Source organism: Beta vulgaris, chromosome 3 (genome assembly GCF_026745355.1).
Source record: "Beta vulgaris subsp. vulgaris cultivar EL10 chromosome 3, EL10.2, whole genome shotgun sequence".
NCBI lineage: Eukaryota > Viridiplantae > Streptophyta > Magnoliopsida > Caryophyllales > Amaranthaceae > Beta > Beta vulgaris.
Window position 1 is genome coordinate 4,044,072 of NC_079204.1, and position 27,006 is coordinate 4,071,077.

The following is a 27,006-nucleotide window of genomic DNA, read 5'->3' on the forward strand; positions in this document are numbered from 1 at the left end:
GATTTATATCTAATCTTTAATAACTCAATACCAATAAAACCTTTAAATTTATCAATCTCGTTCTTTTTTCTAATTAATATTCTCAGATGAAAAACCATGTATAGATAGATATTAATATATAGAAAGATTCCTATGGACTAATTATACAAATCTATATATACACTGTACTACTGTAGCTAACAAATTTACAAAACCAGAAATGAAGTCAACCATATTCCAAGAGACACCACACTAACTGTGACAAAAGCTTGGCCAAATTCGAACACAATGTTCTGTCGATCTGCTGGTAAACTCTGCCAATCTGTTTTCCTGTAAGAGAAAATATCCCATAATTATATTATCTGCATGAAATATATCCTAGACAATAGACATATAAGGAGAATATTTTGCAGATATTTTCTATCACCTAGATTATACTAGTATGTAACTATGTCTATAACTCGGAATGTTATACGACTACTAAAAACAACATAATATGAACGTCTATGAGTTAACTCGAAACAACACATTACAATTTGTATTACTTTGACTCTTCATATATCTTAATTATACCAAAAATATCTTGATCTAGTGGTTAACATTGAGGTGCTGTGAACGATAGGTCACAGGTTCGAATTTCTCCTCCTCTTCTTTGTACTTTGAACCACCTACGAGCCACATTCGACAGTCGACACTACGATGAAACTATGAAATCTTTAATCAATCACCTCAGTTTGTTCCCTGACACCTCAATTATTCAGATTAATAGAGGAAAACTATCTACAAAGAAAAGACGGAAAGCGAAGAAAATACAATACAATATATGCTCGAGCTCGAAATTAAGTTTGAGAACTAGCTTACATTTTTCCCTATTGTAGCTTGCATACTTTCATTCAATGTTTGAGCCAAAAGGCAGCTTTTAACAATTCAAGGCTTGAATTTGGGTATATATGCTCGGAATTGGGCTAGAGATAACTTAAAGCTAATCAACTTGAAACTGGCTCGCGAGCCCAGCCTCACCTAGAAAAGGACATCTAATAGCTTGTTTAGTTCGTATAAGAGCTTAATTCCCATGGGAAGTTGCCTCGCTTTTAATCTTCCTAGAAAAGGGCATGAGTCCGGATCCTCTAGAGTTTTAGTGAAACTCTACAAGGTAGAATTGTATGTGAGCCATACATTTTAAAATCAAGGGCTCATATTGGTCAAAGGGAAAGATTTATTGATGGATTTTGATGAGATAAAATAGAGGGATTTTGGAAAGAGAATATATGAGCCATTGATTTTTTATTCAATGGTTGATATTGCTCAAACTCTACCTTATATAGTTATTTTACAACTCTAGAAGATCCAAACTCAAAAGGGCGTTGGCTGGTAAGAAATTGTACTTCCATGGAAATCATAACTTACCAAGAAGTGAGTCGGAGAGCGACTTTCCATGGGCCATAAGAAGTCCTAATACCCAAGATTGTCTCACTTCCCATTTTCCCCAAATCCTTGCAACTACACAATGCCACCAACATGTACTTCCTAGGAAGTCCCATCTCCCATGTAATTAAAGCCAACCAAACAAACCCTAGGAATACATTCACATAGCAAAGGAAAAAAGAACATACCCTAAATCTGCAACTATGATGCTAATGTTATCCTGTGATCGCCGGTCCTACAACAAGAAGATGAAATCAGATTATAGGGGAAGTTTCAGGGTGTTCGAAGCATGAAAACTGAATTTTAGGGGAAATCTTACCAAAGCTGTATTTGCCAATGATTCACAAGCTAGCTGAAACAAGAACATGGACATAATTATAAACTTGAGCAATTATAATTTTCAACTAGATAGTTTACAGGTATTACGTATATACTGCAGCTTGTTGTTTTCACCTGAACATTTCCATGCTGTCGCAGCTCGTTTCTGACTAAAGATACTGCTTCTGAGCTGTATTTAGTACAGAAATTAGAATTTTTTAAGACAGCAGATATTTTTTCAGCAAAAAGAATGATAAAATGCCACAAACCTGTTGATATAATCCCATAAGCCATCTGAGGCTAACACTACGAATTCTGCATCAGATCCAAGTACTACTTGCAATACATCAGGACGAGCAACTACCAGATCCCCATTAAACTTCACCCTGGGAACAGAATCATGTTCTATTTAGCGCACAATGTTTTTTGGTTCGGAGAAAGACTATACTGAACCAGTACCTTCACAAGCCAATTAGTCTAGCTTAACACTTGAGATCGTTTGGAGCAGGGGGAAAGTATAAAGGAATATCCACCTCCAAAGAGTCCTTAGTCGGATTTTGATCCTACAACCTCAAGGGAATAAGGTGACCCCTTACTAATAGGCCAAGTACTGCTTTTTATTTTTTAATTCAAGGTAAGATGAAGATTCCTTGCAAGTGTCGGGGGGTGGGGGGGATTCGGGGAACCCATTTTGCACGGGGCAAGAATCGAATCAGGATGGAAGGAGGGCCTCCAACCAACTAGGCCAACCTTGATTCTTAGGCTAAGAACTACTTGGTTATGATACACAATATATTGTCCCCAGTCTAAGTTACTTGTTCCATCCTTTTATATTGTGTTTATTGGTTATTTACTGAACTCTATAGCTACAAGCCTACAAGGCCTACTAACCCGAAAAATATCTCTTAGATATGAAAGAGGCAAAATCTTTCGGGGACCACCTTTGTTCTTTTCACCTTAAAGAATAAGTCTCGGCAGGATGAACTCCAACAAAGGCCAACAAATAAAGGCTACTCAAGTTCAATCTAAAATTGTAATAAATTCATGTAAGAGAAAGAACGTTCAAATAAGGATAAAGTAGGTTAAAAAAGGGTTCACAAGTTCAAATAATTTTGATGTTTCATGGGTTAGCAGCTTTTACCTAGAAGCAAACTTCTGTGACCATCTCTTTTCCCTAACTCCTCCTTCCAGCATCCTTTTTAAAACATATGATAAGCACTTGTCAAGATATATGTGCACAAATGGCAGAATATATAAGTTTGGAATCAAGTAATTAGGAATGAAACTCATTCGTTAGGGAAAACATAAATGGATCGAACATACTCATTCTTCTTTGTCTTAAAACGAATGTCACCAAAAGAACGAGATACAGCAATATCTCCACATATTCTCCCATTGAGAATCTGCAGATCAGCAAGATGGTAGCTCAGCAATACCAGATTTGCAAAACCAAGATGATGAGTTTAAGGGGAGAAAAGTAAAATGAAATGTAAGAACAGGAAAACACACCCATCCACCTGCTTCATTGATTCTTCTAATTTCTCGAAGTGATGCCTTGTTGCTACCATAAGGCCTATGAGCATCAGTCAATACTTCTACTTTCCCAGAGCGTGAGAGTACCTGAAATTTGTAAGTCAAGATCTTTGGAACTAGCAACATATAACAAGTTCTATTAAGCAATATAATTTCCTCAACTTCATATGAATCATACAGTAACAGTAATCCATGCGGTTTGTTATCTATTAGTCAAATCTGCTTAAGATATTTGTTATTTACTACCTGCCAATGCTATCTGTTAGACAAATCAGTTATACAATACACAATATAAATGTGTTGCCTTTGCAAGTTTTTACTAATTCACAGAACCTGTACATGCAAGTGATATAATTTTGGGTTATTCCTGTACCCAATTTAGTACCATTAATCAGGTAAGAGTAGTAAATCGGTCCTTACCAGCAAAAGTAATACACTTGCCATTATTGCCTATCCCATTATTCCCATCCATAATTGCACAACCTGCCTTTTGAATTGAACTCTTATTCTTTTTTCAGTCTCCATCCCCACACCATTTTCTCGCCTTATATTTGTGTGTAAAATGATAGAATACAGATGAAGTATTCATCGATCAAATCTACTAACAATATCTTTATTTGAAAAGGTCTAAATCTGGACTTAACAGCACGAAAATTTGAGAATTGTAGGCTTGAAACATACCGCAGAAGAGTCACCAAGATGAGCAATGTATAGTCTTTCATTTCCAACCAACATGACTGTAGCTGTTGCCCCGGATTCATCCTCTTCCTCTTTCTCTGCTAGCCTTTACTTGTTAATACATAGTCAAAGAAGTTAGTGTTGTCTTGTAATCACTAATCACTGAGGAGCATGTATCTATGTCTGATAAAATGATCAAAGAACAAATCAGGTGATTGTATACAATATACTTGCTTACATTTCTGATAATCTCGCGTCCACATTCTCAAAAGCCTCTATTATTGCCCTCTTAATGGCATCAATATCTTTCCCAGTTAACAGCAACTCACCTTGTAGAGCTTGAGCACACTCTTTATATAGCTCTTCCCTGGTTTGCATCAAAACCATGTCATAATCTATGTTTATATAGCTTGAACACACTCTTTATAGTTGAGTTTACTATGAAATAAGTAATCAATAACTGAGATATTAATAAAATTACCAACCATAATTGAGATTATGCCTGTGAATTTAGATCCCAATATCAACTATTCTACTGAAAATCAACTTAGACAACATCATCATAAACTTTATGGATTTTTTTTCTGTTTCCTCCAATTTCTAATTTAATCCTAATTGATTACAGAATATTGGTATAGTGTTTCATACTTTCATTACATGAAAGATAAAATTTAGAAAATTAAAGCTAGTAAAGATAGCAAAAAATTAATATGAATAATCTGACCTTTTACCCAACATATTCTCATAATATTTCTAGTGATCATAGACTCACAATTCTAAGGCACTTTCTAGGACAACAAACAACCAGATATATTTTATCAGAACATGACTCCTAAAGTTGGGCTTATTATTTTGTGCAAACCCAAATATAAAATTTTATTTTAGAAAAACTAAAAATTTTAGGTTTTTCTATGTCAAATTTTCGATTGAACAAGAGTGGATGTCAACTAGCTTAGCTGATTAAACTTTTTGAGACGTGACGTCCAACCCAAGACCTAGCCCAAGACCTGAGATCAAATTCCGTCTATATCAGTTGCGCTTGTGGCTCTCTCTACCCAAATTAAAAAAACAAGAAGGAAAAAAAAATCATAAAGACATGAGATTTATGTTAAAGATACCTAAGGAATTTGACAGAAGAAAAACCACCATGTCCATCAAAAACAGCAGCAAAAGAGAAGCCATGAAGTTTATCAGGTTGAACAATAAAAGCATCATCTTCCATTTCATCTCTAGCACCTTGTAATTTTGTTAATCCCCATTTAATTCCTGCAACACCAGCTAAAGAAGATGGTGCTTCAATTGCAATAGCAGAACATTTTAATAATGATCTCTTTCTTTGTTTTACAATTACTGGGTTTTTCTTGTTAGTCTTAAAATCAGAGTTACAGTTTATTTTAGTGATCAAAAATCTCTGGAGTTGCTGGCTTAGTAAAGCCATTAATGGCAGATTCTTCTTCTTTTTTTTTTCTTCTTTTTACAGATTCAACTTCAGAGATTTTTGTCAAAAGACAGGCAGATTTTTGGGTGGTTAGTTTTATACTCTGAAGATAAGAGAGTGTGAAGTAAAGAAGTTCAACTGTTTCAACGGCTAAGATGTTATAAAAGTGAATCTATTGGCCACATGATGAGTACTTTACTGATGGTTAGCCAGTCTTTGTTTCTTTCTTCTTTTGTGGTTCTGGTTGAGTGTAGTTTTGTCGTTAAATCACAAGTTAGATTACATATCTAGAATATCAATAATAGGTGATCTATCTTTGGGAGTAAGTTGGATTCAAAATGGAGTAACTTTGGTTACTAGCCCACATGGCTGTATACTAGCACGTCAATTAAAAGAGTGGAGCTATTTCGCTAAATTTTAGTGCTCGTTTGGTTGAATATAGGGGGTGAAAATTTCTTGGAAATATATTTTTTCATGTAATTATATTTCTTAAGAATTGCTAAATGTTGTTTGGTGATTCATGGGAAGTGAAAGTTCCATGAGAATTTCCACTTACCTAGGTCCCTCCTAGGTAAGTAAATTCTTCCATTTTGTGAGAAGTGGAACTTCCTACAAAATTCTACTTTTTATGAATTTGTCAACCAAACAACACCAAGAAATTCTAATTCCTAGGACTTCCAGCTTCCTATGCTAAACAATGTCAACCAAACAACACCCAAGTCTAGTCGCATACTTTTGTAACTGCACACTATATGGAGCCCACAACCTTCTATCTCTCATTTAGGTAACTAAAATTTGGCCAAATAGAATTTTTCTTAAACGTACTTTTATTTCTACCTTTTCTCTCTAACAGTTGATATCAAACTTATATACTAAAGTCCTAATCACTAAGCCAAGTAATAATGTTATAATTTTAAAGTAAAATATTAATAAATGAAAGTTATAATTATCCGAGGCATAACCCGGACCTAAAAACTAGTGGATGGATAAAAAGAGGTTAAAATAAGATTTCAAATTTTCACTACAGGCAAAATTAAGGTTGGATTCTCAACCAATTTCAAAATACCTTTAAGTTTGGGTTATGAGATTTCCAACACTCATCTTGTTACAAACCAAAAAATGTAACTCGACCAATTTGTCAATTATACTCTTGATATCAGCCCTCAAGTGTTCCAAATCTTCCAATTACTTTGCCGTATTAAGCTGGGTTAGGATTGATATTATCTAGGTTGACTAGTAGTTATACACATATCAACCAATAATAACAAGATAATTGAAGAACTACTGTTCATATAAAGTTGCTATTTTTGGATTGGCATGTTATTTTGATTTATTTCTACTCTATTATTGGCCTACAAAAAACGGCGAAATCGCCAAATTGCATTTTCCTGTTGGTCAGACTTACAGATAACATCTTTGGATAAGAAACTCAGATGAAGCATGGTGAGTTGCATGCCACACCTCATCTACCAAGGGATCAAGTCTGGCCATTAGGCGAAACAATCATCAGTTAAAATGGGTTTATTCAGTTATTGTAGCTGGTAATGCAATTTATATAACTCGGCTTTCATTAAATAGAATGCAACTCCGCCACATTGATTCCTATAAATTCAGACAGCAAGGAATAATACACTCTAACCTGCTAAAGATTACACTAAGAACTAACCCACGAGAACGTAAACTTGACAAACACAAACTGTGTTAATAATGATTGATCTTGAGGTAAGTAGGACCGGGCAAAAATGGGTCAGTCTCCAGGTAACCTTCAGAACGAACAAATCCAGCGTCGTTCATACGGTTACTCAGTACATGAAGGATGGCCTTTTTGTCCCCGTACTCATCTCTGTTGTTTTCAACATATGCTGTGGCCTCAGCTGCTATCTCATTCACAAATTCAAAGCGGTTGTCCTGTGATTTCATTAGCCGGTCTATATCCCCCGCCAAGACCCCTCCACCTTCATGTACCTTCCTCATTTGCTCCTCGAGAAAAGGGATCCTTTCCAGTTTGGCTTCCATAAACTCATCTTTCTTTGTCTTAACAAAAGGAAAACAACAAAATTCTCATCAACATCCAGATAATGGCTTTATGGAATTAGGTTCAAAGCTAACCCTAGCACTTAGAACTCTAAACTCACATTAGAAGTGCAAATACTACTATACTAAGATTTGTTGGTCCTAAAACTGCAATTGTAAGACAAGGAAAATGATGCAGAAACATTAAGAGGAATCAGAATATTTGATAACAAATAATGCCAGGAAATTCCAAATGAGTCACGTCCAAGCTTCTTAACTATAACCACCTAATCATAGTAAAAGGGAGGACAAGCAGAACCATGCACTCTTTGGCCAGTTATTGCATTTGCAATCTAGTTTTGCTGGTGATAAAATATCTTGCAAACCTACAATGTGACTCTCAAATACAAATCGGGTTGATAAGTGCTAAAGAGGACTACAGTTTGATGATGTTCTCATATTCTTTGATCTCAGATATCTCTCACATGGTCGACATAACTACATAAGCATATTGCCCAAATCAATGCACAGTTACAGATACTAATACAGTTCATCAAACCTTCTCCAAAATTAATATTTCACATTCAAATAATAATCTTAGAACATTAGCACCTAAAAACTACAGTCTATATTTCACCATTCAAATAATAACCTTCAATCAGTAGCACCTAACATCTACACTCTATACACTATGTAGTCTCCAATGCAACCCCAGTAACCCCACCAAACCCTCAAAGGCTGTAAAAAACAAAAAAGAGATTGATTTTGTTAATAGGTTTTCATTTACTTCATTCGTAAAGTACATAAGCTTCTTAAAAGAATAAGCTTTAGAAAGAGTCACTCAAATAATCTGGTCAGGTCAAGATGGACTCTCAATTTGAACCTAAAGCAGATGCACCTGACCTTTCACAAACATGCCATTTGACACTTAGGTTCTGTTTAGTTTAGAGGAAATCAATTTGAAGCTCGAACAGAATCTCCCTCTCGAAAATCTAATTCAACTAAATCAGCTAGCGAACCTCGTTATCCATTTAGAAGGAAGATAAGACACATGATGGAAACTTCGGCTTTCTTTCCTCAAATTAAGAAATCCCTCCCCCTCCCGGGGGTCACTTACACTATGTTTGGATAGCAAGATTTAGACTTTAGAGGAAAGGTATATGAGAAGTTCATTTTCCCTTGTTCGGATATGACATAGGAGAAATTCATATTTTAAACATCATGACTTATAATGTTTCTTTGTTCATAACACTTTATGGTTGTATATTCGATAAACATACGCTACAGAGTCACAACTCACAAGCATTGTATACGGGATCACAAATGTTGTACAAAAATGGATAGAGCGCTCCCCCTTGGCCCCTGAAGTCAGGGGTTCGATCCTTACTCCCAGCATTATGTTGGGGTATTTCCTTTGCATGCTATGCATGCCTTACTAGCCAATGTGTTGGTGTTTCCTACAGGCTATTAGCCTTGTAGGGGTTAGCCCTTGGGCTGACTTAATTTCCTAATCAAAAATAAATAAAAAAATGTTGTACAAAAATATCAGCTGTTGGAATGCTAACACATGAAACAGACATAACTAAGCAAGCAGTAAGCATTGAAAACAGTTCAAACTAATATGAAATCTTACAAACTAGAATATTAGTCTCAGCAATATTGAAATTAGCAACATGCCAATCACTTGAATACTAATTCAAAGTCATATACTCATATATTATTAATTACAAGAATTTTCTACTCCAATTACTTCCTTCCAAAGTATCCACAAGGTTGGCCTAGTTGGTCGGAGACCCTCCTTCTACCCTTGTGACAAGAGTTCGATTCTTTCCCTCGCAAAGTGAGATCCCCAATTTTCCCCCACTTGTACAAGGGATATTAGAAAAAAAAAAAACCCCACAAATAAAGATCAAAATTTAATGAAGATAAAGTGTTAAAAACTAAAAAGTGCACAACATACCAATTTTCTACGCCGCCATACCTGCCGGCCACCTTGTTTACGACTCCGGGATCTCGGTGGGGCCTACATTTTGGACAAAAACCTAATTAAATTAGACAAAATTCAGCAAACCCAGTTCAACAAAACCCTTTTAATTTAGGGAAATTAATAATTTTTTACTTACCTGTGACCTTACAGAAAACCTCGAAATTATTGGTCCAATTTCAATTTTCTACACAAACAACCAAAATTCAGATATAAAAAAAGGTGGGTCATTACTATTTTTGATTCTTTAAACAACATAATCCAGTTTTAGTTTTGTATGCACATAAATGGTGAAGAATTACATAAGTTTTAAGAAAATTTCAAGAGAGACAGAGAGGACCTTACTGGGGAAGAAGAGAATGGAAGTAATGAACTGAAGGGGGGAGAGGAGAAAGAGAAAGACATGGTTATGGACTTATGGTGTAAATTTTGTGTGGAGGTTTTAATATTTATCTATCCCCTCGTACACCAATTATCTACTTCCTCTCTTTTTTAAGTACAACATTTGATTTATTCAGTTGGTGGATTAAAATAATCAAATGTTTCATCTAAAAAGGTTGAATTAGAGTATGTTCTACCCAGCTTATTTTCAGTTTAATTCAGTTCACATTAGTTCAGTTCAGTTCAATTCAGCTCATATCAGTTCAGTTCAGCTCTTGACAATACTTTTACTCTCACATATCACTATTCATTTCAGTTCAGTTCAGCTCCAATCAGTTCAGTTCCGTTCAGTTCAGTTCAGCTCCATTCTTTTATAACCATTTTGTTAAATATTATTATTATGTTGGTATAATTTATTTTACTAATTACTCTTATTATTATTATTATTATTATTATTATTATTATTATTTAAATATATATCATTACTATTAAGTATTATTATTATTATTATTATTATTATTATTATTATTTCTATATATTATTTTGTTTATTATAGCTTTACTCATTATTATTACAATTATTATTCGGAAGAACATGGTTTAGGTCGAAGCACAAATAAACCCACTTTTTTAGCCCATAAACCAATCAAATCGCGTCAAGACGGTTTATGATGTAAATTTCGCGGTCCAACCCAATCATTATTTTTATTACTAAATATTTTTATATTATTAAATCTAATTATTAAAATAGTAATATTATTTTACTTCTTAGATATTATTGTTATTATATATCATCATCAAGTATTAATATATTAATACAAATAATATAAAATAATATTATTAATTATCATTATTATCATTAATTATTATTATTATTATTAATTTATGATTATTAATATTATTTATTTATAACTATTATTTAAAATATCCAAAATACTATTATTATTATTATTCATTATTATTACTTATCATTATAATTATTATTTAATATTCATATTATTATTGTTTAAAATATTATTTATATATTTATTACATTCAGTTTAATTCAATTTAATTTAATTCAATTCAGTTCAGTTTAGTTCAGTTCAGTTTAGCTCCAATAAGTTCAGCTCAGTTCAGTTCAGTTCAGCTCCAATAAGTTCAGTTCAGTTCAGCTGTTTTATGCCGAAGAGAACATACCCTTAGTATACTCTTTTCGTTTCATAATACTTTTGACACTTATCAAAGCACATAGTTTTAAATGATAAGTTATTGTTTGGTTATCAATTGTTATTTTATTGAAAAATAGATGTGATATGAGTTAGTAGTTACTAAAATTAGTATTATTTTCTAGTAAGGAAAGAGAATGTGGGTTATGGGTAGAGTTGGTAGGTAATAAGAGTGTCATCATTATTTAAATTTGGAGGAGAGAAAATGTGGGCTAATAATTAAAGGGTATAGTGATTAAAATAATAGTGGGTTATATCCCAAGATAGAAGTGTAATGAGTATTATGGGACAGATAAAAAAATAAAAGTGTTAAGAGTATTTTGAGACGGAAATAGTATATTGCATCGTTTTAGTCGGTGCTTGACTACTTGTTGGAATGAATATCAATGCTTGAACAATTCTTAGTCCTTAGGAGAGAGTGAGAGAATGACTAAAGTTCGGATTGTTTGTCGACAACTTGATTAGCTTTTTCAGTTATATTTGTTATACTCAATTGGTCCTTGGTTACCCCTTAAGTTTGTATATAGGTTAAAAATCATACTAAAAAAATATTTAAAAGCATTTAAAGTTGTAAACTATGACAAGTACAACTAAAGAGAACTTAATGTTACATCTCATATCAAATATTAAAATAAATATAGAAAGAAAGAAGTACGACATATAAATGTAATTAATCAACAATTTTATGTAAATCTATAAACAAAATAATGCACAATTATTAATTTCATATAAGGAGTAGATGATTTGTTTCTAAGGACAGTTTCACTGGTAAAATAATAGAAGGTTTGATTGATACGAGTGTTTGAACTATAAGATGCATTATACTCATCAAATTAGTGGAAAAAACTTGTTAATAAACATCTCCAACTCAATATTTTAGCATTGCCAATAAATGTAGGTCAATTAATGAGTTGAAACTTGTATCAAGGATTAAAAAAACAACAACATCCATTGTAGTGCTAAAATCAAACCAACGATTCTACAAAGTTCACAAAATGTCTTTAACAATCGTAATAACTGGCAAAAACATATTTGTTCATTACAATCTTCGTAGTTTGGTGTTGAAAATCCAAGGATTTGAAAATTGAAAACGTACTTTATTTTGAAGTTTGATCATCACGTACATTGTATTGCAAAATGAAAGGGTTGTGATACGAACAAATGAAAATTACGTGATGATTGCATTTAAAATGATGCTAATTGTGATAAAAATACATTATGCACTTATTTATTATTCATTGACACCGACACTATTATTTATTTTACAGTAACCTTTTTTTCAGGAGAAATTTATTTTACATAACCTAGTACATCTATAAGATTATAAAAATTGATGGAATTTTAAACAGCATCTCCATGACAATAATAGAAATATCATAATTGATAATTGTAACCCAAGATTCACTGGAAGAAGAAAGATGATCATTAACGATAAATTATGAAAATTAAATATTCTTACTTTTTGACACTTTTTTATAGATGATTTTAGGGTTCCAGTTAATTAGAGACTAAATCATCATTTTTTTTAATAAATACCTCAAAACTAAGAATCCCAATATCAATAATTTCTTGCCATGATTAATCTAGAGTATTATTCATTCCCTCCCCTTTAAAAAATCAATGGCAAAAATTACATTCAAAGTACAATTTCACAACCTCAAAACGATGTCGTTTACTCTCATATTTTGAAACGTATAATATGTAAAATTCCATGCTTACATTATGAAATTTTTTACACTGATGAAGAACAGTTAAAAGCTTTGCACGAGTCCCCCTGCAAATCGTGACACACACCCACTTAAGCTAACTTGGTTAGATTTTAAAGGGTATATTTTCTCTCTCTTACTCACCCAATTTTCCCTCTCTAAACTTTAGGGTTTCTACTCTTCAATACCCAAAACCCCAATTTTTCTATCAGATTCAGATATCATACATTCATACTTCTTGAGGAGAGAGAAAGAAAAAGAGTGTATGTGTGCTTAAGAAAACAAAAGAAAAAGCAGGGTTTTTAAAATCATCAAAAAAGATTGAAACTTTCTTCAAATCTTGCTGAAAAAGAAGAAAGCAGCTGCAGCAGAAGAAGTAGGAGCAGAAGTTGAGGAAGAAGACGATTTTATTTGAGGGAAATTTGATTTGGTTTTATGAAATTAGAGTGATTTATGTTATGGTGATGGATTTGATTTATTGACCTATTTTACACAAATGCCTGATGCTAATTTGGTTACATATTAGCAAATTGTGGGGATCTGATTGATTTTGTTAAAAGGACAGATTGTGAAAAAGAGGTGTTTGAACACACAACATTTAGCATTTAGCATTTAGCATTTAGCATTTGGGCGAGAAAAAAAAAACCCTCTTGATTGAAAGAGGGGTTGGACAGTTTTAACAGTATCTATTGTGGACAAATTTTAAGGGACTGACCCAGAAAAGAGGAGACACTTACACAAGTCACAATGGACAGATCAAGATCTAAGAGGAGCTACTACTATGACCACCAAGACTATGACCCAGAACCATTTTCTAGGACAAGACCAAGATACAACAACAACAACAACTCTGCACCTAGCCAACACCATTACCCGAGCAGCCGCCATCGAGGCGGGGGAGGAGGGGGGGGGTTTGGTGGAGGTGGAGGTGGAGGTGGAGGAGGTGGAGGTGGGGGTGCTGGTGGAGGAGGGAGGATGGGAGGGAAGGGTTCGGATTCGTCGATGGTAACTACTAGTTATAGGATACTATGCCATGATATGAAGGCAGGAGGAGTGATTGGGAAGTCAGGAAGTATAATAAAGGCCATAAGGCAGCATACTGGGGCATGGATCAATGTACATGAGCTAATGCCTGGTGATGAGGAAAGGATAATTGAGATTTCTGATACTAGGAGGAGGGACCCTGATGGGAGAATGCCGTCATTTTCGCCTGCGCAAGAGGCATTGTTTTTAATCCATGATAGGATACTTGAGAGTGAAGGTTTTGTGGAGGGGGAGGTTGATTATGGTGGTCCTGGGAGAGGTGCAATGGGGGGTGCTGGTGGTGGTGGGAATAACAGTGGGAGGGTCGTATCAAGGTTGGTTGTGTCAAGGATGCATGTTGGGAGTTTGTTGGGGAAAGGGGGGAAGATTATTGAGCAAATGAGGGTTGAGACTAAGACCCAGATTAGGATTCTCCCTCGCGATCATTCGTTGCCTCGTTGTGTTTCCATGGGAGAGGAGATTGTTCAGGTTTAATCCTTGTATTCATAAATCATAATCATATCACATTATCACTGTTATGTTGTTTTTCACTGCAATTTCTTGAACATGTGCATTGACTGACTGGAACTTCGCTGAGGATATTTCAATTTCACTGCAACTTCATGGAATCTGTTGATGTGAACCAGGATGTGTTTATCATTATTTATAGTGTTTGTTATTATAGCCCCTCAACTTGTTAGGATTATGGCTCTCTGTTAACTTTGGACAATTGCTGTTCTCTTTGCTATTGGAAATAAAACCAATGTACATTATCAAATACAGTCCTTACTTCTCGCTCCTCAGCGCCTTACCTTATTGCTTTTGAAGGAAAGTATCACGATTTTACTATTCCAAGCTGTCCAAAGAGCTCCTTTGTGTTGTTAAGAGTTCTTCTATACAGAATGATCGAATTGCCATATGATGGATGGTTAAGAAACCTGGAAAGAATCTTGATTACCTTTGCTACCTGATTATAGAAGTTATTAGGTGTATAATGCTGATGGTGTGGTAGTTCATTCGTCGTCTCTTGTAAATGTGTAGGACTTATTAAGCTGATGCTGCCATCGATGTATATGGTTTAAAGCCATGAAGTCTTTGCGTCTGTGGTAGGTAGACCTATTGAGATAGCTTTTCCACTTCGATGCTTAGAGGACTATCATCCTATTCTCTATTTTAGTTTGTCCTCTGTGCTGCCTAAGGAATTTCAAGCTCCTGAATAGAATTGGCCTTGCATTTCGTCGGGTGTTGTTTATCTCTACTTGTCCATATACTGACCATTTTGACATCTCAGGTTGTTGGTGATGTGCATGCTGTAAAGAATGCCATAGCTATTATTTCATCACGCTTGAGAGAGAGCCAGCACCGTGATCGCAGTCAGTACCAGGGGAGAAATACCTCAGAGGATCGTTTTGTTGAAGAAGACTTCGTTCATCATATGAATCGTAGATCATCTATGGATGGTTCCCCTTACAATTCCCGAATGCAGTCCAATTCTTCCAATAGTAGGGGAAATAATTATTCATCTCGCTCAGGAGGTTATATGTATGAGTCTGAAGGTGCTAACCGTACTGAAAATATCCGACCCTCTTTTGAAGACCTTGTGTTTCGAATCCTTTGCCCAAACGATAGGGTTGATAGCGTGGTAGGGGAGTCCAATGGGATTATGGATATTCTTCAAAATGAAATTGGTGTGGATGTTAAGGTTTCTGAAGTAGTTGATGGTTCAGATGAGCGCATAGTTATTATCTCATCCGATGAGGTATTATATACTTCATCTGGCGTTAATTTTTTTTGTTTGATTTTTTTTTAATTTTTTTTTGCATGTCTCTCTTTGTTATTCGCACTCCAGCTATCTCAGACTTTCTACTTTGATGCATGGGTAGTGTTGTCTTGTTACTGTTATTATGACTTTTTAGTAGTTATCTGATGATTTCTGTTTCATGTGACCTGTCTAGGGGCCTGATGATGAACTATTTCCAGCTCAGGAAGCATTGCTGCATATTCAGACCCGTATTGTAGATTTGGTTCCAGACAAGGATAATATTGTCACTACGAGGCTGCTTGTTGCGGCGAGTGATATTAGATGCCTAGAGGAAGGAGATGGGTTGTTATCGGAGCTGAAAAAATTAACCGGTGCAGATGTAGAAGTCCTACCTAGAGAAAAAGTTCCAGCATTCATATCGGGCTCTGATGAGCTTGTCCAGGCAAGTATATACGTCTCTAGATGTCTCTATAATCGTTGATGGTTTATGATCTCTGTTTTGTTTTTAATGCTTTTCAATGGTCTGAAAGAATCAGTTTTACATGCATTTACCATCAGTTTTGCTCTTATGGCACCATGATTGATAATGTCTTATCAACTCTGCCGTACTGATTTCATAGGAGTCCTAAAAACTGAGAATTCTTAATTATAGAATTTTTGCGATGATACAATTTTGGATGAACACAATATACTGATCAAGAATCTGAACAAGCAATAGGTTACAATAAGGTTTCTTTGCAGATAAAGCAGATTGATCTCTTTGTCATTAGCCTCTGCCTCTTAATTACTTTTTAATTCGTTGCTGCTTTTCTGTAGCAGGGATAGAAATGGCTTGATATTGTAACATCTTTGAGGATCAGGGCCTTACTCTTTAGTGCTTTTTATGTCGAATATGATCAATGTTTCTCATGATAGATTTAGACAGTGTTTCCTTTGTTTATTAATTTGTTTAGAATAATTCCAAGATATGTGAACTTCAGGTGAAGAACCTTATTTCTCGGTTATCATCCAGGCCTTTGTGCACAGAACAAACTCTGAGCTCTAGCACGTACAACCTTTTCTCAGCTGCTTGTGTCATTTGCAGATTTCGGGAGAGATAAAAGCAGCTCGTGAAGCTCTTGTTGAGGTGACCGCAAGACTCAGGAGCTATTTATACAAGGAGTTCTTCCAGAGGGATATGCTACCACCACCTGACCCAACTCCAGGTTCTTTCGGAAACGGGCCTTCTGGGACAGAACCAGCAAATAATTCCGCCCCAGCCCATGAGTCAGTGGCTAGCGAGTCTCCTGCTGTAGTTTCTCAAAGTGTGCACACTACTACCGCTGGACAACCAAATAAGGTATGTAGATTCTAGCCTCTTGTGCAGCACTCTCCAAAATGGATATATACAGAACAAATAGCAATCTTTTAAAGCGAGGAAGGGAAAGGAGAAAATTCATATTAGATGTTTATGTCCTAAGAATATATAGGGTTCAGATATAAATGGAATATCACTTTGTTGGCAATTCCATGTGATATCTCGAACTGGTTGCCAATATTCAAAATACATTGGTGCATTAGCTCAAATACAATGATACAATGACTGGAATAAGGCATACTAAAAGCTAAATTTTTACTGGTGACGTATGTTACAGTACTTTGTATTTCAACTTTGTTTCCTGGTTATAGCCTTAGAGAATCTGTGCTTAACCAAAGGAATCATGTTAGCATGAAAAGGTGCTGATGTCTGCCTGATTATGTCCATCCATAATGTAGTGATATAATCGTCACTCCACCAGTTTCTTGTTAGTTTAAGTTTGGTATTGAATTTGCTCCCCTTCTGTTGTTTTCTTGTAATTTATTTACAGAGAGACTATCAGACTAGTGGGCCTAGTGGCTAATGCTATTGATAATCTGAAATTAGTTGCATCATGTGACCATTGTCTTCACAGAATTACATCTCCTTGTAAACTCGTGCATTTCTGGATTGCATATTTCATTTCTTGAAATCTCATTTGGCTTATTGTACGAGCTACAAATCGTTGTGCAAAAATGAGAAGCACATCTCCTTTTCCGAGATTGCTCTGGAAGGCTTTCATGTGAAGGCATAGAACCCAGCTTTTGTCCCTAATAGAAAGTTCTATCTATTCTAAATCTCAAAACTTTCAAGCTTTTGAAGTTATTTTCTTGCTTCCCTTGTCGAAGACCACCAAAACACGCCTGTTATTTTTGTAACTTCTTTTAAGCTATGTGCTTGGAGATGATCCCTCCAGTGTATGCATCAGCTGAAACTTATGTAATTGTCTTGTAAAGCAGATTGTTGACTCCAACATTTCAGCTTAAACTCCTTTACTTCCGAATTTTCTTCTATCTCAACAGGATCATGTATCTTTTGTCTCATTTTCAAAGAGTGTGATTCGACTGTGAACATGGTTTGAGCAGGAGCTCAGCTGTTAGTTTGAGGCCTTATTTTATATTTTTATTGTCCTAAGCATGACTTAAAGATCATTGAACTTAACCATGTTTTTTATATGGATCTCAACCTTTTTTTCTTGAAGGATGTTGGATTGTCAAGCAGCGAAACATCAAGACAGAATGAAAGCCGTGAAGATAGTGCCAGCAGCCGCCGTGAAGATACACCATCCAACTTGAACAGGTTCAGATATCAGATTTCCTTAATATTTTATCAAGAAACTTACGAGAAAGGCTCTCTAATAGGTTTATTTTTCACTTTTAAAAGATATAAAAGATATTCATGCTTGTATATGAATATGCATATTGTTGTTTTTAGTGGCAGGATTCAGGTACCCATGGTCACTAGGAGCACTCTGGAAGTTGTCATACCAGAATATGCTGTTACAAGGCTTCTAGGGAAATCTAAAAACAAATTGGCTCAAATTAGTGAGGTGATATCACATTAAGCATTTGCTTTATTCCCTTAAACTCTGCCTTTATTCTTATGATCTTGTATAAACCGGTAAGTAAATATAAATGTGCAGTTATCTGGAGCTAATGTTACTCTGATAGACGATGAGCCTGATGGGTCCGAAAAAGTCATCAGAATAAGGGGATCTCCAGAGCAGGCTGAGAGAGCCCAGAGTTTACTTCAGGGCTTTTTCTTGAGCAGTGAGTTTCCCGCCACCTTCAACCCCTTGCATGTGACTAGCATACCCTTTTCTTTTATTCCGTGGCAGGAAATGAGAAACTTTACATGGCTACCATTAAATCATCTGTGAGACTTTGACCCGACCCATCAAGGGACATAAACTTACTCCTGCCTAAAACATTAATCTTGTTGCAGTTGTTGCTAAATATCTTTTAAGCCATTTAATAATATGCTGAGACCTTTGATCATGTGTTGATAATTGTACTAATTGATTGTGTTTTACTTTTATCAGTTCAAGAAGATGGCCCTTGAGGTGGATGAACGTGATGAGCGCATCCAGTGACATGGGAAGCGCTTTCACTTTTCCATCTGCTGTTGTTTTTCAGCAAGTTTTTGGTCAGGCCTCTGAGCATCTTTTCTCTTACCCTAAGCTTCCATAGAGAACTACTTAGGTGTTCGAGTTTTCTGGAAGCTAGGAAATCAGAGGGTCTATTTTGTTTGTAAATATGTATCAGAATGCTCTCAGATTTACCCTTTGGATCTTCTAGATATTTTGTTAAGTTGAATTCATCAGTGTAATAGTACTTATTTTATTTCTGTACCACTCTAGTTTAGTAGTGTATCATTTTGTTTTCATGGTTGATGTCTTATAGCTCCTTGTGAAATCGGAAGTCAGATGATGCGTTATGGCGCTTGAAATGTGCTGTTGCTTCAATTAGCTTTGGATGAAGATTCACCTAAACTTACTCATTCGGAGTAATTTGGAGTAACACTAGCAGCAGAGTTCATTACTGTTATGGAACTGCTTGATTTACATTTTGACTGGATGTATGAGGTAATTTATTAATAGAGTATTTTGTATTCTAATGTATATCTGGTATGAAGATAGTAGGAGATTTTGAAGGCAGATACTCTGTTATATTGTTGATTAATTGCAGGATGTAGCGAGGTTTCCTTATGCACGGAAAATCGGAAAAAAGAACTTCGTCCATTTTGTGGGAAGTTGTATGATTCTATACTTTGTCACCCGAAAAACTTGAAAAACTAATGAATCTCTTGGTATGAATGCTTACTGGTTTATAAATGCTTTAATATCAAAATGTTTACTACCAAAAGGTATTTAATTATTATTTCTATTTAAAACAGCAATTCTTTAAATTTTTTAAGTTGTTTGAAGCTTTTAGATGTAGTAATTTACGGGGTCAAAATATTGCGATTTTTATACTTCTATGAAAGTTCGTATGAATACTAACAAGTCACCCAAATTTTACGAAATGTCATCTAATATCCTCTATATATAAAAGTTTTAGCCTCAATCTTATTAAACACTTCAAATCTTTATCTATAATATGAAGTAAATTATATTTTCATGTAGAAGAGTTGATTATTGTTAGCAAAAGATCAACGTTCTAACGTAATGAGTTATGCAACAAGACGAAACAGGTCCCAAGTTGAGTGTTTTTTTTGTGGAGAAATTGGTTTTCAATAATGTCAGCGAACACTGCAAGCAGGGCTGTCTCGTATATAATTTACGGTCCTGTGCTTAATAAAATTATAAGAATTGAAATTTTTTAGTGAAGAGGAAGAGACGAAAGACTAATTAATGGTTTTTTTTTAAAAAGAATAGAAAGAGACTAAGCAAAACATTAGATTAAAATAAACCTCTTTTAATTTGCATCCGGTATTACACTCGATAAAGTGAAATAAAAAATCTGTAATTAGAATGAGTGCAAGATATATGTTCATGACACTAAAATTCTTGGAGAAGGGGAATAAAAACGTAATAAGGACAATATAATGAAATACTTCATCCGTTTCTAAATAAGTGCAACATTTGCATAGTGTTTACTAGTCACAGTTTAAATTTTAATTAGCTTTGGTGATTTACATTTTAGAAAAAACATAGTCATGTGAGATCTTGTTAGATTCGTCTGAATGTGAATTTTTTTAATATCAACTTTTTATAATTTATACTTATTGATAATTAAAGATATTAATGATTAAAATAATGCATTGGCAAACGTGAAAACAAGAAGTGTTGCACTTATTTAGAAACGGAGGAAGTAATTTCAAACCATTTTTTGTTTTCTCCAACAATCCAAAATCACATTGTACAAGCTTAGATGCTCAAATAGAGTTTGATTTGTGAATATATAAGAATATGTAGTTTTGCCAAATAGAAGAACTTAGCAAATAACTTCAATAGCAAGTCTCTTGGGTCCTTCACAAGGAATAGATCCAAATTCAGCTTCTGAGGCACTGAAACTGCAGCTTTGCCTACCAAGACATACCTGCCATTTTCAAATATGGTTGAAACATATGTATCTATGTAGGAAGCGTTATTATCTATACAAATATATTAAAAGACGTACAATAAAAAAATTTATAAATTGCATAGTATAGGAGTTTGATCCCGAGACCTCAAGTACATATACTAAAGTCTTGACCACTAGACTAAATTGTATTTAGTGTTATTATCATAAAGTATTATATTAATAAATGAATTTTTTCGTATCCGGAGCATAGCGCAGGCCTAATAACTAGTTATAAATTTATATGATGTATATAAACATAGGGATTACAAAATTTACACGTGTAATAATGAGCATTGGATGAGAGAAAATAAATGGATTATAAAGAGAATTGTTAGATGTCATAGGATAAGTTCTAGAAAAATTAATATTATATTAGTAAGATATGAAAAAGTTTATCTAATTGAGATAAGGGTTGCGATAGCATGTTAAGTTTTGAGTAAATGACGCAACTTTGATTAGAAACAATGAACATATATACATATTCCAAAATACATCCTAAAGATATATACTAGCTATACATTGTAACTGATTAGCTATAATTAAGGAAACTAATAATACACTTAACAAACTAAGGAAATACAAAGTATACAGAATATTTACATATTCTAACACACCCCCGCAGTCGAAGCGGGAGGAGGTCGTACGCTAAGACTGTCCCGGAAATCCTCAAATAAAATCAATGGAAGCCCTTTAGTGAAAATATCCGCTATCTGGTAACGGGATGGAACATGCAACACACGAACCTCGCCTCGAGCTACTTTCTCACGAACAAAATGAATATCCATCTCGATATGCTTGGTGCGCTGGTGTTGGACTGGATTACCGGACAAGTATATGGCACTAATGTTGTCACAATAAACCAATGTAGCAGTACGAATAGGACAATGAAGTTCTAGCAGCAGATTACGTAACCAACAGGACTCAGAAACCACATTAGCGACTCCTCGATATTCAGATTCTGCACTAGACCGAGAAAGAGTGGCTTGTCGTTTAGAAGACCATGACAAGAGATTATCACCCAAAAATACACAATAGCCAGATGTAGATCGTCGAGTATCAGGACATCCACCCCAATCAGCATCCGTATAGGAAATCAGTTTCGAAACAGAAGATGGATATAGGTGTAATCCATTATCAATTGTTCCCTTGATATACCGCACAATGCGTTTTAACGCTGTCATATGCTCCTCCATAGGAGCATGCATGAATAAGCACACCTGTTGTACAGCATATGAGATGTCTGGACGTGTAAATGTGAGATATTGCAATGCCCCTGCTAGGCTCCGGTATAGAGAAGGGTCAGGACATGGTGCCTCAGCATGAGCACTCAATTTCTGTTTGGTGTCAACCGGAGTCGGAGAGGGTTTACAGGCAGACATCCCTGCCCGTTCAATGATTTCTTCAGCGTACTTACGCTGAGACAAGAACAAACCACCTGCATGACGAGAGACAGCAATCCCCAGAAAATAACTCAAAGGACCCAAGTCCTTCATAGCAAACTCAGTGCTAAGTAAATGAATAATGGACTTGCGCAAAGCAGGGGAGGATGCAGTGAGAATAATATCATCAACATACAGAAGCAGATATGCAGTGGCATTACCTCGGCGGTAGATGAATAAAGAGTTATCAGATGTGCTGTTGCAGAAACCAATCTTGGAAACATAGTCAGCAAAACGGCGATACCAAGCCCGAGGAGCTTGCTTAAGCCCATATAAAGATTTCTTCAGCAGACACACATGATTGGGATATCTGGAATCCCGATAGCCCATAGGTTGATGCATATACACTGTTTCATGAAGCTGGCCATGAAGGAAGGCGTTTTTAACATCCAGTTGATGAAGAGGCCAAGACTTAGACAGAGCCAAGCTAAGAACAGTGCGGATGGTGGCCGGTTTGACCACGGGACTAAAAGTCTCACCACAATCAATGCCCACCTGTTGAGTTTTCCCATCACCTACAAGACGAGCTTTATATCTCTCAAAAGTACCGTCAGATTTCTCTTTATGAGCAAAAATCCACATAGACCGAATAATATTAGCATTAGATGGACGGGGCACCAACTCCCACGTCTCATTCTTAATAAGAGCATTAAATTCATCATCCATAGCAAGTTTCCAATTCGGGTCACGGAGGGCCGACACGGGATTTTTAGGAAGGGGAGACCGATCAACATGGGTAAGTAAGGCATATTTCTTATTGGGTTTATGGATACCATGTTGGCTTCTCGTAATGGGTCGGTGGCCATGAGAGGAAAGGGAAGGAGGCTGTTTTGGAAGATGGGTCGGTTGTGGGCTGACAGTGGAGGGAGAAGAGGGCTGAAGCGAGCTCGCTGGGCCGGGAGGGGATGGCCCAGATGGGGAAAATTGGAGCGCTGGGGACACGCGGGCTGGGGAGGGAGTTGGCGGGGGCCCAGCAGGAGGGGGGCTGTTTTGTGGAGGTCCAGCAGAAAGGGGGGAAGGAATGGCGTGTTGGAGGGGATTAGTGGGCTGGGGAGTGAGGTTGGCCCAATGATCTAACACATAGGGAGGTAGAGTGTCATCTAGGAACTCATAAGTATGGGCAGACGTTTTATGTAAGTTGGCAAAAGGAAATGTTTGCTCATTAAAAATCACATTACGACTGATAATAATTTTCCGAGATGATAAATCATAGCACTTATATCCCCTATGATGAGATGGAAAACCCAAAAACACGCAAGGGGTAGAACGAGCTTGGAGTTTATTAATGGTGGTGGATGGATAGAGAGGGAAACATAAACAACCAAAAACTCGTAGATGAGAGTAGGAGGGTTCTTTGTGAAACAGAAGTTGGAGGGGGGAAGATGTGACATTTTTCTTATTAGGAAGAATGTTTAGAAGATAAGTGGCCATTTGGAGAGCATGATGCCAAAAAGTAGAGGGTAAGGAAGCATGAGCAAGAAGAGTACGAACAACATTATTAATGGTCCGTATTTTCCTTTCAGCTTTACCATTTTGAGATGAGGAATATGGACAAGATAGACGGAAAGATAAACCATGTTGTTTGCAAAAATCCCAAAATGGAGCATTATCAAATTCCCTACCATTATCACATTGGATGTTTTTAATGTCCCGTTCAAATTGAGTGCGGATGTAGGCACGAAAGTGTAAAAAGGTAGAAAACACTTGTGACTTTTTAGATAATGGAAACGTCCATACAAAATTAGTAAAATCATCCAACACAACAAGATAGAAACGATGACCCATAGAACTCAAAACGGGAGATGTCCAAAGATCACAATGAACTATATCAAAAGGCATACATGTACTAGAACTAGAAGAAACAAATGGCAACTTAATTTGTTTTCCAAGGGGACAAGAATAACAAACACTAGAACCATCATGTTTATTACAATCAATAAAATTATTGCGCTGAAGAGAAGCAAAAACAGGAGCACCCGGATGACCCAACCGATCATGCCATAGGGAAGGTGCAAGAGCAGCAAAACTAGAGTGAGGATGGGTGGCAGTGGTGAGGGGATATAAGGCACCTTGACTCTCACATCTCATTAGGGGCATCCCCGTCTGGAAGTCCTTCACAGAAAACCCAAAAGGATCAAATTCAACAGTCACATTATTATCAGTCGTAAATTTGCGAACAGAGACTAAATTTTTAATGAGTTGGGGCGCATGAAGGACATTTTTAAGGGATAAAGGAGGGTGGGGAGTAGGCAAAACAGTGTCACCATAACCACGAATTGGAATACTTGAACCATTTCCGACAACAATTCCATTATTTTTGCTCATATTAAAATAAGACGAGAGATTACCTGAAGTGGCAGTCATATGAGAGGTGGCACCCGTGTCCATATACCAATTTTGATCTGGAGGAGTGAGCCCAAGTGTGTGCATGGCAGCCTCTATGTCCGTGGGTGTGGAATTGTCCATATAGTAAGCTTGGGGCCTGCTGCCCAAGACTCCCTGCTGCTGTCCCTGCTGAACCGGAGGCCTGGGTGAATATGTGGGCCTGGCCCACTGAGATGTAGGATAGGGGCATGGTGGAGTGGCCCAAGGGGGAGGCCAACTCCAACCATGAGCTGCTGGCCACGGGAAGACACTATGCGGACCCCACTGGCCGGACGGAGGTTGCTGCCCAGACGACCGGCCGGAGCCACGGCCACCCCTGCCGGCGTTCCGACCACCCCCGGACCCCCCGCCGGAGCCGCCACGACCACCGTGGGTCCGGTTTTGATGTTGTGGGTGCCGATTTTGGCCCTTTTTCCCGCCTTTGGACTGAGTATGAGGAGGTAAAGAAGACTCCTCCGGGGAAGTCACCACCAAGGCAGAGGTGGATGAATTCATGGAAGCCTTTTTAGATAACCCAGCTTCTTCTAACACGAGCATGGACCGGGCTTGATAGAAAAGAGGAAGAGGATCACGTTGTCGTAACAATGTACCAACACCATTATAAGCCTCGGTTAATCCCGCAACCATTTGCAATACAAGTCTATTATTCGAAACAGGAGCACCTACATTTTTAAGTTGATCCGCCAACATTTTAAGACGTTGGCAATACGCAGATGCATTGGGAAAATCCTCCATATTAGTGTTGGAAAATTCCTGCTCAAGGGTAACGGCACGAGATGTTTTGTTGTCCTGAAAAATGTCCCGGAGTCGATCCCATGCCTCCTTGGCAGTGGAATCCGGTTCAAGGATGGTATTGAGAAGGTCCTCAGAAATTGTGGCATAAATCCACTTCAATACCGTAGCATCAAGGGTGGTCCATAATGCTTTGTCCGCGTCCGTAGTAGGGGTGGTGGTGCCGGATTCGGGAGGAATGATATGATGAATAACTTGCGTAGAACGTGCATGGATCTTAAAGAGTTCCGCCCAAGTAGAATATTGCACATTCTCCATAGCAAGAGTAATAGGAATAATGTTTTTGATATTAGAAACCGCAAGAGCGGGGTGAAAAGAAGAAGATGAAGAAGAGCCGCCAGTCATGGTGGTCGGCCGGCTGAGAATGGTGGGCGGAGGCTAGGGCACATCGGAAGAACAGAAAAAGAAAAAGAGAGGAAAGTTGCCCTAGAAATCTGATACCATGATAGAAGGAGATAATGTAATTCCTTGATCATTTCCAAAATACATCCTAAAGATATATACTAGCTATACATTGTAACTGATTAGCTATAATTAAGGAAACTAATAATACACTTAACAAACTAAGGAAATACAAAGTATACAGAATATTTACATATTCTAACAAATACAACCTAACTTGCCTAAACTGTATAACCTATATACAAATTAAGAAACCACCTAAACACTTTCCTAAATATATCCAAAGTCTATTAAACATAAAACTCCTAATTGTTAGGACTAGGAGGAGATGAGTATTGAACATGCATTGACCATCATCAGTTAGTGAGCTAGTCTATTTTTTTCCGGGAAATTTGTTGTTCACTCTCATATAAGAAGCCAAGAAGGTTACATGACTTTTTTTTTTTGGTTGCGCACCCGGTTTACCGGAGCTTTGGTCCGACTACATCCGAGTCTGACCCGGGTTGCACACCTGGCTTTGGTGGGTGAGTCTCCCAACAAAAGGTTATGCATACGGTGAGGTTCAAACTCGAGACCTCCCTTAAGCGACATCAAGTTGCTTACCACTTGAGCCAACTCTTCTTGGTTACATGACTTATTCATGTGAGGGAAAACAGTCTTCTTAAGAACATCTAAGAAATTGCATCCAATCAATATAGATGCAGAATGTTGAAGAGTTATAAGTATATAACTTCTCTAACTCCTTATTACTGGATTGTGTTTCAATGGTTGTGCACCTACATAAATGTACATATTCTAATATTTGACATTACGAGTGTGTTTGGTTGGACGGAAGATTTTTCCAACGAAAAGTGTCTTTTATGAAAATCATTTTTTTAGAGGGAAACTCAATTTTACATTGATTTTCCTTTGTTTGATTGCAAGGAAAGTAACTTTCTTTTGAATCTATTTTCATTTATCTGTGTTGTGTTATTGTTTAATAGGATTGGGGTAAGTATGACTTCCCTCCTTAGGGAAAATTATTTTCCACCCTTGGATAATGAATTTCAACCATATTTTTCCGAGCCTGATCTGATCCAAACCAAACAGAGAAATGTGTGGAAACAGTTATCATGAAAAATACTTTCCTCCCAACCAAACA

General features: G+C 36.4%; 3 protein-coding genes across 4 annotated transcripts; 1 reads left to right on the plus strand and 2 right to left on the minus strand.

Moving 5' to 3' along the window:
• Window positions 1-87: 87 nt before the first annotated feature.
• Window positions 88-5,489, minus strand: LOC104888214 (protein phosphatase 2C 57). The gene is made up of 11 exons (XM_010673109.4): window positions 5,052-5,489; window positions 4,172-4,300; window positions 3,937-4,039; window positions 3,232-3,342; window positions 3,046-3,125; window positions 2,864-2,917; window positions 1,992-2,108; window positions 1,858-1,912; window positions 1,724-1,756; window positions 1,593-1,639; window positions 88-309 (listed from the first exon to the last, which is right to left on the minus strand). The coding sequence occupies exons 1-11, from the start codon at window positions 5,369-5,371 to the stop codon at window positions 186-188; spliced, it is 1,173 nt and encodes a 390-aa protein (XP_010671411.1). The 5' UTR covers window positions 5,372-5,489; the 3' UTR covers window positions 88-185.
• A 1,432-nt stretch (window positions 5,490-6,921) lies between these two features.
• LOC104888215 (hypothetical protein) lies at window positions 6,922-9,826 on the minus strand. Its single transcript, XM_010673110.4, has 4 exons — window positions 9,714-9,826; window positions 9,508-9,555; window positions 9,345-9,407; window positions 6,922-7,405 (listed from the first exon to the last, which is right to left on the minus strand). Exons 1-4 carry the CDS (start codon window positions 9,771-9,773, stop codon window positions 7,073-7,075), a joined length of 504 nt encoding a protein of 167 aa, XP_010671412.1. The 5' UTR covers window positions 9,774-9,826; the 3' UTR covers window positions 6,922-7,072.
• Window positions 9,827-12,728: 2,902 nt separating this feature from the next.
• LOC104888216 (RNA-binding KH domain-containing protein RCF3) lies at window positions 12,729-19,403 on the plus strand. 2 transcript variants are annotated; one of them, XM_010673112.4, is made up of 8 exons: window positions 12,729-14,174; window positions 14,977-15,444; window positions 15,641-15,889; window positions 16,532-16,786; window positions 17,985-18,082; window positions 18,224-18,332; window positions 18,426-18,552; window positions 18,825-19,403. In XM_010673112.4, exons 1-8 carry the CDS (start codon window positions 13,410-13,412, stop codon window positions 18,842-18,844), a joined length of 2,091 nt encoding a protein of 696 aa, XP_010671414.3. In that variant the 5' UTR covers window positions 12,729-13,409; the 3' UTR covers window positions 18,845-19,403. The 2 variants fall into 2 exon arrangements, with proteins under 2 accessions (XP_010671414.3, XP_057249488.1); XM_057393505.1 differs by having other exon boundaries at window positions 12,730-14,174; window positions 18,218-18,332.
• Window positions 19,404-27,006: the final 7,603 nt, after the last annotated feature.

Bases quoted from the DNA above. Each gene is read 5' to 3' on its own strand.
- LOC104888214 (XM_010673109.4), bottom strand. From the start codon at position 5,371: ATGGCTTTACTAAGCCAGCAACTCCAGAGATTTTTGATCACTAAAATA. The intron at 2,918-3,045 runs GTATGTTCGATC...TGTTTTAAAAAG, and splicing joins TTTAAGACAAAGAAGAATGA to GATGCTGGAAGGAGGAGTTA. The intron at 1,757-1,857 runs GTGAAAACAACA...TTCTTGTTTCAG, and splicing joins GACAGCATGGAAATGTTCAG to CTAGCTTGTGAATCATTGGC.
- LOC104888215 (XM_010673110.4), bottom strand. From the start codon at position 9,773: ATGTCTTTCTCTTTCTCCTCTCCCCCCTTCAGTTCATTACTTCCATTC. The intron at 9,556-9,713 runs GTAAGGTCCTCT...TTGTTTGTGTAG, and splicing joins TTCCATTCTCTTCTTCCCCA to AAAATTGAAATTGGACCAAT. The intron at 9,408-9,507 runs GTAAGTAAAAAA...TCCAAAATGTAG, and splicing joins GGTTTTCTGTAAGGTCACAG to GCCCCACCGAGATCCCGGAG.
- LOC104888216 (XM_057393505.1), top strand. From the start codon at position 13,410: ATGGACAGATCAAGATCTAAGAGGAGCTACTACTATGACCACCAAGAC. The intron at 15,445-15,640 runs GTATTATATACT...TGACCTGTCTAG, and splicing joins TTATTATCTCATCCGATGAG to GGGCCTGATGATGAACTATT. The intron at 18,553-18,824 runs GTGAGTTTCCCG...TACTTTTATCAG, and splicing joins TCAGGGCTTTTTCTTGAGCA to TTCAAGAAGATGGCCCTTGA.